We start from the raw sequence: 13,009 nt of genomic DNA, 5'->3' as shown, positions 1-13,009 counted from the left end.
TGGAAACTTAAGAACATAGCTACATCGTTAATTTACATTCAGAGTTTATTTGCGTTCAGAGACTCACCTCAGGCAACAGTGCCCTGCAATTTAACAGGGGCAGCAAAAAAGAGAATAGAGATATCTCTTTACAGTAGAGAAAAACAAATAACTGCTGTTATAGCTAGGGTTGCCACCTGGCTTGTATTTCACCAGCACAACATACCAGCCAAAGCCAGGGCCAGTATTATTAAATTTGGTAATGTGTCTGAGTTATGCCCCTGGCCCTCTCCTGTTCTTCTATTCCTCCTGCCAAACTCACCAAAGTGCAGCTCATTTGGGCCCAATATGCCCAGTGCCACCCTTTTGTGTCTTAGCCCCATCCCTTCATGGACTATCCACTTATCAATTGTACAGGTCAGACATTTTTTCACAGAAAAGGTGGCAATCCTGCTTACAGCCAAAAAGGTGGCTCTGCTTCAAGGCCATGGTAGTAGTGACCAAAGCTAGCTTGAGAGCAAAATCCATCCAAGTCAAGGGGGCTTCACTGGGGAATCTGTATACACAAAATGTTGTTCTCTAACAACAGGAAGCAGTTTGCTAAGAAACTTCAGGTGGAAGTGGATGCCTGGAGAAAAGCTGCTGGAGAGACTTGGTGCGGTGTGAACTGGCGTACCCTCCTTCTGGATTGCATTTCTCCAAAAACTATTTTGTTGACAACACTGCAGTTGGAACTGCTACTAGAACTGTATGGTAAGAAATTGTAAAATAATTCCTGGAAAGTTACTGTCATACCCTGGGTGTGGTCCTACATAAAGTCACTAAGTTAGTGTCATTCTAATGTAAAAAAGCTACTTGAGGCAAAGCACTTCTGAATGGACCCTTACCTTCCTGTATGTTTTTTATGTCCTGTGCTCTGAGGCACCACACTCTTTACTTCAATTCCAGCATGTGGTTTCATGGCTTTTTCTCCACACTTTCAAGTAACTGGGACTCCATATTTGGCTGCTTTAGTAGGCTACATTTTTTACATAAGATTGTGCTGTGTTGCTCACAGGTGTAGTCCCATCATTTGTAACTAGCAGTCTTTCCTTTATCCTGCTCCATGATCACTTTTCTGCACATACTGCTGTACCTTTAAGGCATTCTGCCTGGCTGATAGCAAATAAACTTATTTTATTATACCAAAAACAGGAATTTTTCAGTACAATTTTTCTGCCCCCAGATTTTCATGCCAGAGCTTCCACCATCATATTTAACAACTTAAGGTAATGAGATTGTGGACTCATGGGGGTAGGCCATTGCACACACACTTGCAAACACTCCAGACACCTAACAAAGCTTTAAGTATACCAGTTTTCCAAACAATTTTTCAAAACAGGTTGAAGACTGGACAAAACAAATCATAAGAATTAGAAGCCTATCCCTGTCTTGAATAAATAAGAGCTGTCTACTGTGCATGCTTACTGCCACTAGTGATAGGCGAAATGTTTCGCCAGACATGGATTCACTGCACGTCAAAAAAATTGTCACCCACGTCAAAAGAATTGTCACGTGCGTCAAACGAATTGTCACGACAATGTTTTCAAACATTTGCAAATTTTTTCGCCAAAGCGAAACGGGACAGATTCGCTCATCACTAGCTGCCACCTGTCCAATGGAAGTCAGTCAGACAGCTCTTTGACCAGCTTCTCTTTTAAAGTAGAAAGAAGGCTCATCATACTAAAGGGGGTGGAGCTTCTCACTAGATAAGGTGGAGGGGGTGGCGTTTCTCACTAGAACTGGTGTCTGCAGCATGTTTCAGTTTAAAATTTGTCTGTAACCTGTTATTCATACCTCTCAGCTCACCATTTCCATACACTCTCCTGTCCTGAATCATGTAGAACTTAACTTAACTCTGCTCTTGTACAGCCTGTAAAAAGTGAAGTCAAACAGTATATTTTCTTGATCCCCAATTGGCAGGTAGAACTTTGTAATATTTGACACCTTTCCCATTTATGAAGCTTGTCTATCAATTACTGTATCTTTTTTTACCCTTTTTGGTAAGGAATTATATAATCTGACTTCACTTACGGTAAGGAATTTCTTCCTTTACAGAGAAGAATTTTGTTCTCTTGTATTGACTGATGGCCTGTTGTTGAATTTACTGTCTTCGGGGGAAATGGTCATTATACAGTATAAAGCAAGGTGTGTCTCTTTCTTAAGGAAACAATCTGCACAAATATTTTTCCATTTTCCTTGAATCTTTTGTATCATTCATAAATTGTCCCCAAAGTATACCACCATGTCATGCTATACAAAATAATTTAATTAATAATCATAAAAAAAAATGTATTTTTTACAAAAAAATGTATTTATTTTTACAAATAAATTGCAGTGCAACATTTGGGACAAGCAAAGTGCATTTTTTGTTCACTCAGACTATGTTCTTTGCTTTCAATATATTCAGGTAAAGCACTGCTGCTTGGGGTGTTCTGGGATACATTTGCTATTACAGCTGCTGACAAACAACAAGAGTTGGCTTATCAGCAGCAGATAGCTGATAAACTCACCAGAAAAGTGCTTCCTCCTGGAGTTCATTACCATGTTTTTTCTGATCCACTGGGACCAAAAATAGGTGAGCTCTCCAGCTATTTTTATAATTGGAAGTCTTAAGCCTCTGCGTGTCTGTGGCAGAGCAGTGATTCCTTCTCTGGCTTTGTGTCTGTATCAGTGCACGCAGCCAGCCAATTAATGTTTGATCCTCTGCCTATAAATATCCAAGCATTTCTGAGCCTTATTGTTAGAGAAACAAACCAAGATCCACTGGTGTCTTTAAAAATGACAGCATTTATGAAAGAGGTGTTTGTAAGTGGAAAGCAAAACAGCATTACATGTACTGTATAATAAAATCAGAATCCTAACCTTTTATCTATATAAAGACACATCATGTTGAGCATTTTTTAATCTATTATAATACACTTTTCATACTATAATGATCCATTTAGGCAGCGCTACGGATAATGAAATAAAATAACAATAATGTTAAAAAAGTCAGTACTGTTTAAAAAAATACTGTATGTATACCATATAAACCATCCCTGTACTCTAATACTGAGTAATCCTTTTACAGAGGGTAACATATAGAGCAGGAAAGAAATATGCTTGTTACTGTACAGGGAATGAACATTTGTATTTCTGAAGCTATTTGCATACTACAAAATGTTGCTCTTTAGTCTGTTTTGGTGTCACTCTCAACAATAAAAAATAACTGTCTTCTGTATCTGGAAAATAAACTTCCTTTTCTGATATCTCTTTTATGAGAAATAAATGGCCTTAAATAATCATTTAATTGTATCCAAATATACAGTTATTGAACATTTATTATGTCTCTAACAGCAAAAAAAAAGAAACTAAAACTGTCCCTTTCACTACATTTATCATGCACTCCTGTGCCAGTCCCCTGACAAATACCACCAAGAATCTCATGCCAAAAGCCTCTATTTCATGTTAAAGTGGGCAGTGTCCATGCATGAGTGCAAACCAGACAACCCTGAAAACTTGTCAGCCTCAGCCACGTGGTAGCAAAGGAATGATAGTAAGACCTTAAATATCAATGGAGATCTGAAAATATTTTTTTTGTTTGTGATAGAGAACATGTTCATAATGAAAAAGTTAGTCTATATATGGATATAGTCAAAATGTAAAGTTGTGATGTAATATTATTTAATACTATTAGTATGCTACATCTACAATATAAAAACTGTTCTATTGCAGGGGTCCCCAGACTTTTTTACTCATGAGCCATGTTCAAATATAAAAAGGGTTGGGGAGCAATAAGCACCTGCTTTGAGGCCACTAAGGCCAATCAAGGGGTTGGTGAGCAAAATGTTGCTTATGAACAACTGGTTGGGGATCACTGGCCTATTGTACAGCAAATTGTAACTACTCTTTTACATCTTAGCATGTTTAATTTAAAAAAAAATTGTGGATCCACTACACTTTATACCCAAGTGAAAATTATGGTTTTGCAGCTAGGGTCATTCTTATTGGAATATTTGTTTTATATTATTTAAATGCTTTAGTAATTATTGTCTCATAAAACAACTGTATTGAACAGTTTAATTAGACTCAACAGAATTCTTGTTTTTTTTTTTTCATAAATAATCTCCAACAAGCTTGCTTGAGCTAAATAAGCACAATTAATGCTGCTACATTAAGCCGCCTTGCAAAGATTTTCAATTAATCAAATGGCTTACTTTGTTTAAATACAGTGTCTTCAGCTGTATTTAGATGAGTCCATGTGCAATAGGTTCAGTGTGCAAGATGCTGAATTATTATTGTTCCTTGTTTACATGCCATATTATATAGCATAACAATGTGGTGAGGGGCATATATTTCCTTTCAGCTTCATAATCCAGTCTAAATGGTCATTGTTTACTAACAATTAAAATCAGAAATTCAACATAAAATAAGAAAAGATCTAATTTGATAAACATATATAATTATTTTTTTGTATTTATACACAAAGACTAAAAATTATACATCAGCTAATTTAGTGCCCCCCAACCGAGAAAAAAACCCCATAAAACCACCATTAAAAACACAAGTGGGGTGGGGGGTAAAACCACATGGAAGTTTGGCCTTACCTCCTTCTTGCCAAACTAAAATTATGATTGAAGGAGCAAAATTAGAATGGAAGTGCAACTTAATCCAAATATGGACTGATCTTTGAAATCATGTGTTACAGAAGGTCATTTCTCTTTTAATGACACAATGGGGGTCATTTATAAAGTTTGTGCAGAAAAAATGTTTTCGCTAACGCTTACATTTTGCACTGCTGTGCCAGTCTGTCCTTTTTTTTGCGAATGAGATTGCAGTTTTTGTCAGCAGCCCTCTTTGCAGAAATAGAGGGCCAATTGTTTCGCAATTTGTTAAATCAGTTTAGCAAACATTTTTTCTGCCACCAAAGTTATGGCGTAATTCGGACGCATAAAGCATAAACATTCGCAATTGTGGATAAAAAATGTGCAATTATGTTTGCATATTAAATGTACTAGTCTTGTCCAGGGCAAATGTGCTTACTGTGTGAATAATTCTGCGCTGCACAAGTTTTATAAATGCCCCCACTATGTGAAGGGTAATCCTATGGATTTATACATGCACACCTCTGTGTCCTTGGATCTTGCTTTTAGTGCCCCCAAATCGGGTATTTATTTTTGAATTCCTTACTTGGTGGCAAGTTTTGGTTGAAAATAAAAACAAGATTTCCTAGCAAATAAATCCTCCTGTAAGCTGATGAGTGAGCATAGAGGCTACTTAATAGCCAATCTTAGCCCTTATTTGGCATGTCCATGAACTTTTTATGAGGCTTGTGTTGCTCTCAAAGTCTTTTTACATTTGAATGTGGCTCAGGAGTAAGAAAGGTTGGGCAACTTTTTCATACTGTGCATCAAAACTTACTTGACAAAATTGTATTTGTCGCAATGAGTACAAAAATTTCGGATTCATTCGGGCATAAGTATCATGACTTTCCTTGGGCGGCTTCCAAAATCATGCACTGAAGGTTCAATGTCAGAAAGGTTTTCCCACCGTTTACGATCGTTCGGATATGAAAATTTCTTGACATTCGGATCGCCAATACAATATTATCGTGACTAATTCGATTTTTTCTTAAGCATTTTCATGACATTTCCGATCATCAGAAATTATCATCTCTAATCTGAATTTTACCCATTTCGGGATTCAAACTCATACTTTGATGAATCATCCCCTAAGTCTTCAAAGCATCTGTGACTACAATCGTGTATTGCTTTGTACATACATTTTCTAGCTCTGACTCCCAGGTTATTTTTGTGCTTATGGTGTGTGGTGTTAACAGCTTTTGTTTATTCTAGATCATTTTTATTCTGTGCCACAAGTAAAAACTATGCAAGTCTTTCCATTTTTTTCAATAGGAAACCTGTGGGAAGTGTACCCTGCCTGCCAGAAAGACAATGAGAGCTGGGTAAGGCAAAAACTGCACACTGTTTCATATTACTTTAAAAAAAAGCTTAGGGAAAAAAGCAAAATAAATACATACATTCAGTTCTCTCTATTTATAGTACACAGACCTACAAAATGCAGTTAAGTATACACTTTACTTTGCATGGAACATTTTATTGTGCAAATGTGATTTGGATTTTTTCAAAATTCTTTTAGTATGAACTATAAAACCGATGCATGTTGGGAGTTTCTACAAATTTCTACCACTACTTGTAGACAGAAAATTATTTATTTTTTATCAATTATTTAAGCATATACAGTACTTGCAACTATACATGCTCATTATAACTTTTATTTTAGTGCCAATATATTTTTTAACCAGTCCTGCTTATTGAGGAGTGAAATGTTTCACCAGTAATAGATTAGCAGCAAATGTTAACCGCAAATATGCAGATATGTTTTTTTGTGTGAAAAACACTGTGAAAGAAACAACTTTGACTTCCACATATTTTGGGCAGAAAATAAAGGTGCATATATCACCCATTGGCTTCAATGCATTGTTCTGAAAAAAATAAACCGCAAAAAAAAGCCTTTTTGCCGTTTTGTTAATTTCCCCACTGTTTGGCCAATTTTTCAGCAAAACAAAACAAGACAGATTCCCTCATCACTAGTCCTAATGAATGGTGTGCAAATACACAAGGGAAGCTTTCCTAGAGTAGGTGCTGCTTTTAGGGTTACATCTACTAACTGGCATCTAGTACTGTTGTTAACATTGTTTGCATTGGTGCTCCAGAATGAATTCATTTTTATACAAAGTGACGAAAAACTGGCACCCCCCTTCTTGAGTTTGATTTACCAATGCAGGCTTTATTACAGTTCTGAGGAAATACTGCATTGTGGGTAAAAAAATGTGGCTCGCAGTACTATTAAACACATTGCACACAGCACTTTTTTTTTATTAAAAAAGCCCTTATGTCGTTTTATAAAGGGCAGTGTTCCATTTCCCATTTAATACTGTTAAAAAGCTCTGAGTTTTACCAAACAGGACCCATGCAAGATTATTTATATCTTCCTATACCAAGCTCAAGGCAGAACTGGAATTGCATTCAACTTTTTAGTATCTTTACAGATCAAGATAAAAATTTTAATGAAACAGCATGTGTCATTCAAAGTGTATTAGATGCACAGACTGCGCTTTCACCTCAGTCTGTGATTGAATATTCCAAGCTAGGCCCTGATGTTTCTGTGGGGGAATACTGTATTATTAGTAGCTCATGCATAAATATTAGATCACACATACCAGGCAAATCTTTTGTGAGTTCATTAAGTTTGATGATTGATGAACAAGTAATGTATGCAACTATCTTGTTTGGTATACTTACAGACTATACAGACTACTTAAAAAAAGAAGTTTGTTGTCAGAAGTAAATTCTATTCAGTTATTTGGAAGGAGCCTGTTAGAAAGTCTAGATCTCTGAGGATTAGGATTTCAGAGCAATTTATTCTCAAGGGTGCATAAGGCTCATAGTTTGTGGAAAGCCCAAGTATTCCCAGGGTATTTCATTTTACAAGGATCTGTTAAATTATCTTTAGAAATGCTTAATGCGCTGCAAAGAAAGTCATCTGCAAATCTTGGCAGCTTTAAAATAGTGTCAGCTGAAGAAATGTTGTCACACAAAGATGTCAAAGATGTGCTGAACTTCAGGAAACATCTCTATAAAGAAAGTGTGTCTCAAAGACAAATAGAAACGTTAGCTTCCTAATTGTGTCTGGAATCTGCTTATTTATTTAAAGCATTGGCTTTGTCAAGTGCTTTAGGCAAAGATAACATTTCTGCATTACTTCATAAACTGACAGAGGCAACCAAGTGACACTGGAAAGTGCTGTAATGAACTATTCTCTATGTGAGAATGCTTACAAAGAAAGCTGCTTATATAGAACTTGGTGATAATTCCCATTAATTGGCAATAGTTTTTTCAAAGTGCTGTAGAATGACATCTACCACTGATAAAAAGTAATATATAACTAAGGGGAAAGTTGATCAGCAATACATGCAAGGAAATTGACTATTAGAAGGTACAGACTTTCTAACAACCGAACACTATAAGGTATGTATGAGAATAGCTATAGTGATTAATGTACTCCATTGTAAAATGGAGAATATTATGCTTCAGTGAGGATTTTCATGGGCATATAAAGTCACATGCTACAGGCTAGATACTAGGAGTCATTGCAACTCCAATGTGGCTTTTAATATCCTGATTTAAAGTAGAGGGTACATTACATTTTTACAATGCATATTTTCAATGAGTCATTTGAATCAGATAACAACACTTAGCACAGATTTCATTAGTTAATCACACCATTTGTTATATTTTTAGATATTTTTTATATGTTATTCATGGCTTTTCTTTATTACATAATAATATATTTTTTATTACATGCACAATAAAATACATCCTTATCTCACTTGGTCAGTTACAATATTCATGCTATTTAAACACAATACTGTGGGGTTTTTTTCAGAATTAGTAATTAGTAATTACCATCCATGTTGGTAAAGTAAATGCATATTGCATACACATATTGTATTGACATTTTGCTGGCAGCAATGTCAGTACTAATTGCATCATTTTCAATGGAACGATGCTCACAGCATTAGCATGTGTATGTTAGCTGTTAATTTCAGGGATCCCATGCATCTGTTCACCCTGCTCTCCCCACCTTGCACCTTTTTCAGAAAAGAGCAAAATAAAGAGCAGCATGTATAGAAATCAGTACCTCTTGTACTTTGCACTTGTGCTTGCAAATGAGCCTTTTTTAAGTATGTATTATAAGGTATAATGAACCACCTGATCTAAAGTAGTACTAAAGCTACAGCCACACCAAGGCAATTTTTAGCCTGTAAATATACCCAGGCTGAGAATCAGCTATGCTGGTTTCTGTGTCTGCACTGAAAGGCACTCTGTCAGCCTAAAAACGCAGCACAAGCCACACAGCCCCTGACTATGGCGTTTTTCAGCCTAGTACTGGTGACGTAGCAAATCCCATTTCCATGGTGTTAATAGTGCGAAATAGTAAAAAACGCTGCGTATTTCCGCTAGGTCTGGCAGCTGCCTTTGCGTCAGGTGATCCCAATGGAGCCAATAAAAGGGCAACCATATGGGAGTTTTAACCTTATACGCAAGCATGTTGCAGGTAAAACTTAGTCCCTTTGCTCAGTACTAATCTTAAATTACTTTTTTGGGGTGGGGAGGGAAGGCATTTCTTAGTAGCTGAATGCACAGAAATGTCCTAATGTCCTATTTCTACATATTGATAATGGGTGAGTGCAGAGGATTTTTTGCTGTTGTTTATATGTATTTTGTGGTCACAGCCTCATTGCACCCCCGCCTAATGGTTTACAATTTAGTGGTTGAGCACAACTTTCCCTTTTTCTTGTGTTATTGCCTTTGCGTATACATAGGAATAGCTTGCTGTGCAAATACTGGCGTATTTCGGGCAACGCTTGAAAAATTCGTGCTAAGGCGTTTTCTAGCGTATTTCCGTATTGTGTGGTTTGCGTTGCGTCTTTTCAAGTTATTTCTATGGATGATGATATCGGGCGTTTTTCAGCCGCTGAGAGAATTAGAAAATACACAGCGTAAAAACACCACGTGTGGCATCAGCCTAAAATGCTAACTCACACATTTCAAGCAAGCCAGTGCAGGTCAGTTGATTGGCTGTTTATCCACAGATGTCTGATGAAGGGAAGTGCCCCCAAAACATTATATGGTTTGCACTAGCAGGGCTTGTCCTGCTGTTTATCCACAGGCCAAGAATCAGTCCTGTAGGGTAGGCTAAATGTTACTGTAGCTTTTGTAAACAATATAAAACAGTCAGTGACTTCATTCCTTTATGGCTGCTGATACAAGAATTTATAACATTTCAAGTGAAATTATACCTCAGGTTATTAGAACACTGGTATGCAGGCAATGTTATTGTACAATTAATATTACTGTTCTATGTATTTTTTATTGGGGTACTAGGAATGAATATTTGCATACTTTGTTCAATTGAATCTGAGTCTGCATACATACATACATACATACAAATATACATAGTATGTTAAATGCATTTTGTTTTTGCTGTTACAAAAAAATGTTCTTGAGTATTTCCTGGCTTATAATATAGTTACATTTTGAAAAAGGGAATACGTAAAGGGTAACTTATTAATACTCTGAAACAAGTGCAAGAGCAGTAATGGCACAAAATACCGAACCTTAGTGCTCATTAAACAAGCACTTTAGTCTGGGCCATATCTGTGCAAAATCCATCACAATGTGTAGAGCTCAGCAGGCTCAAGGCAGCCCTGCCTTATTGCCCACCTCTGGGCAGAAGGTAATGTTACCTTACAGTTATTTTCTGTGGGGCCCATTAACATTCAAGTACTGTATTATGCGCAGCTGATTTGCCCTAGGTCATCATAATCCACATTCCCAAGGTTATACAGCATAGTCCTACACAGCAAGCCCTACACTTGTGACAAATACTGGCACATAGTAATTAACTGGAGATACCTAACCTACCATTGTAAAGGTATGTCCAAGGAAGCTGGAAATTCCCAATAGGAGAGAGGTGTAAGGTGGCGATAACGGATCCCATACTTGTACTCTCTTGGCATAAAGGTGAGTTCCTACTTTTCTTGCACAGTATGTTGTTTTCCATGTAAAAAACATGGGCTCTCAAAATCTAAAAAATTTGACAAACATTACTGTCAAATTCAAAATCTTGTGCCAAGTGCTGAGTTTTTAAAAAACTGTTATAATTTCAGTGGCATTGTCATGTCATTTTAATATTGCATGATGGATTACCTGTAAACTGCGATCCAGACTTTCATTAAAAGGTGTTTGTGTAGATTAGTGGTCTGGGGAAGTAGAACACTGATATTTCTAATAGACAGTCAGCAGGTAATTAATTTTCTTAATTAAGCTAATAGCTATAAAATAAATGTTATAAAATGGTTCAGACACTTGAAAACCATGTGAAATCATGCCTTCCAAATATTAAAATGCAGCAACATTGTATTTATCTCTTCTTGGATGATAAATCAGCAATAACCTAAATTAATTTAAAATACTTACAGATTAATTATTCAGCTTTGGCGGTGATTAAGCAGATTCATAAAAGATAATATTATATGTACAAATACATTAAAAAAGATCTCTTTTTATTTCACTGCAGTTTTTTCTTTATTGCCATGATTCATTTTTTATAAAACATAATAAGTAAAATGACAATAATGGCTATGGCACACCAGATATTCTCACTGCTGTGCTGCATAGAATGTCCTTTCCCACATGTCGTCACTTCAAAGAAAATCTGTTCAAATTGAGGACTCTGGCAGAATGGGCACCTCTTGATTTATAAGTCTGCATTCCTGAGTGGATGCCGAAACTAGCCTTCTCTGCCTGTCAGCATTATCACCTGGAACAGGCAGAGCATTTCCTATTATTATTTAATAGGAAGCAATGACAGGAAGGGAATTATGGGAAAACACTGCATTATAGTTAAAAACAAATGGTGATTTGTATCCAAAATTACACTTTGCACACTACACTTTGTAGTTTGTAAATGAATGACCCCTATGAATGGCCTGTAATGAATGACCCCAATCAATGGCCTGTAACATCAAATAAGATCAGTTTTGTTCCCTGTGGAGAAAGTGATAGAACACTTAGGGGCACAAGAGCACGCTACTTAGTGAACACTTGCACCCCGTGGAATTGCTGCTCTCTGCACAAAACGCTGAATCAAAACTTTGGCACGCAAATTTGGTATACAAGTTAGGTAATGCATATGGGGTGAGAGAGGATGCCTACGTGCCTTCCGCATTCTCTCATGGAATGAGTACTGTCTAATGCAGGCAGTGTTCTATTCAAGGGGCAGTACAGGTATAGGACCCATTATCCAGAATGCTCGGGACAAAGGGTATTCCGGATAAGGGGTCTTTCCATAATTTGGATCTCCATACCTTAAGTCTACTAAAAAATGAATAAAACATTAATTAAACCCAATAGGATTGTTTTGCATCCAATAAGGATTATTTATATCTTAGTTGGGATCAATTACAAGGTTCTGTTTTATTTCTAAATAAAAAAAGGGAATCAGTTTTAAAATTCTGAATTATTTGCTTATAATGGAGTCTATGGGAGACGGGCTTTCCGTAATTCGGAGCTTTCTGGATAACGGGTTTCCGGATAAGGGGTCCGATACCTGTATATAGGCTCCAAAGAGGCCTGTGGCAAGTTACACAATGCAGTGCACGGTGTGCCAAATGCAAAAAAAAAAAAATGGCAGATTGCAGCCTTCCGCACTTTTCACAATGCGTCCTGCATTGAACATGACCTCTAATATCTTTGAATAGTTAAGTGGCATACTGCAATAGTGATAACAGGCACAGTACATAAATATAAATAAAAACAAATGCAGTTACTGATTAAGTATATACTGTATAATGACAGCATGCATCTTAAACTTTTAGATTGTGAGCTCTTTTGGGCAGGGCTCTCTTTACCTCTTGCATGCGTTATTGTTTGTTCTTTATGCAGATCTGTATGTTCAATGTAAGCACCTCTTTATTGTACAGTGCTGCAGAATGTGTTGGCGCTTTTTAAATATGATAATAATAACTGTTGGTTTCCAAAGGAAGGGTAAAAATAATTATACGATAGTGTAACTGAGCATTATAGCACCCTAACTGTAATAGTACTTACAGAGCAAAGGGACCAAAAATGCACTTTAAGTAATTAGAAGAACAAGATAATGTCGTGGGCCGACAGTTATGGGAAAGACTGCCTAAGGGAAATAGCTTTGCAATAAGCTGTCATTAAACTATGTAGAACTCTTCTGGTGGGTTATTTTAAGTGTTATAGGCAAAGTACTAAAACAGATGATTGTAGAGATCCTGTATCTGTTACACAGCATGAAGACAATGCATTTAAGAGATATGAAATATTTGGAACAGTATTTCATCTGAGATAAATTGTGTAAAGGATTCATTTGGTATTATGGTACAGGTTTTGGA

At 36.6% G+C, this 13,009-nt stretch overlaps 1 protein-coding gene across 1 annotated transcript; it reads left to right on the top strand.

Annotated features, from left to right (window-relative positions):
* The first annotated feature begins 548 nt into the window (after positions 1 to 548).
* On the top strand, positions 549 to 7,891 carry LOC116410499 (fucose-1-phosphate guanylyltransferase). Its single transcript, XM_031901331.1, is given in 5 exon segments — positions 549 to 732; positions 2,429 to 2,596; positions 6,989 to 7,354; positions 7,357 to 7,668; positions 7,812 to 7,891. Coding segments are annotated over 5 exon segments (1,110 nt in total).
* Positions 7,892 to 13,009: the final 5,118 nt, after the last annotated feature.

The sequence above is a fragment of the Xenopus tropicalis genome, chromosome 4 (assembly GCF_000004195.4).
Source record: "Xenopus tropicalis strain Nigerian chromosome 4, UCB_Xtro_10.0, whole genome shotgun sequence".
Taxonomy (NCBI): domain Eukaryota; kingdom Metazoa; phylum Chordata; class Amphibia; order Anura; family Pipidae; genus Xenopus; species Xenopus tropicalis.
The sequence above is the reverse complement of the archived record's forward strand: the minus strand, read 5'-3'. Positions and strand labels throughout refer to the sequence as shown.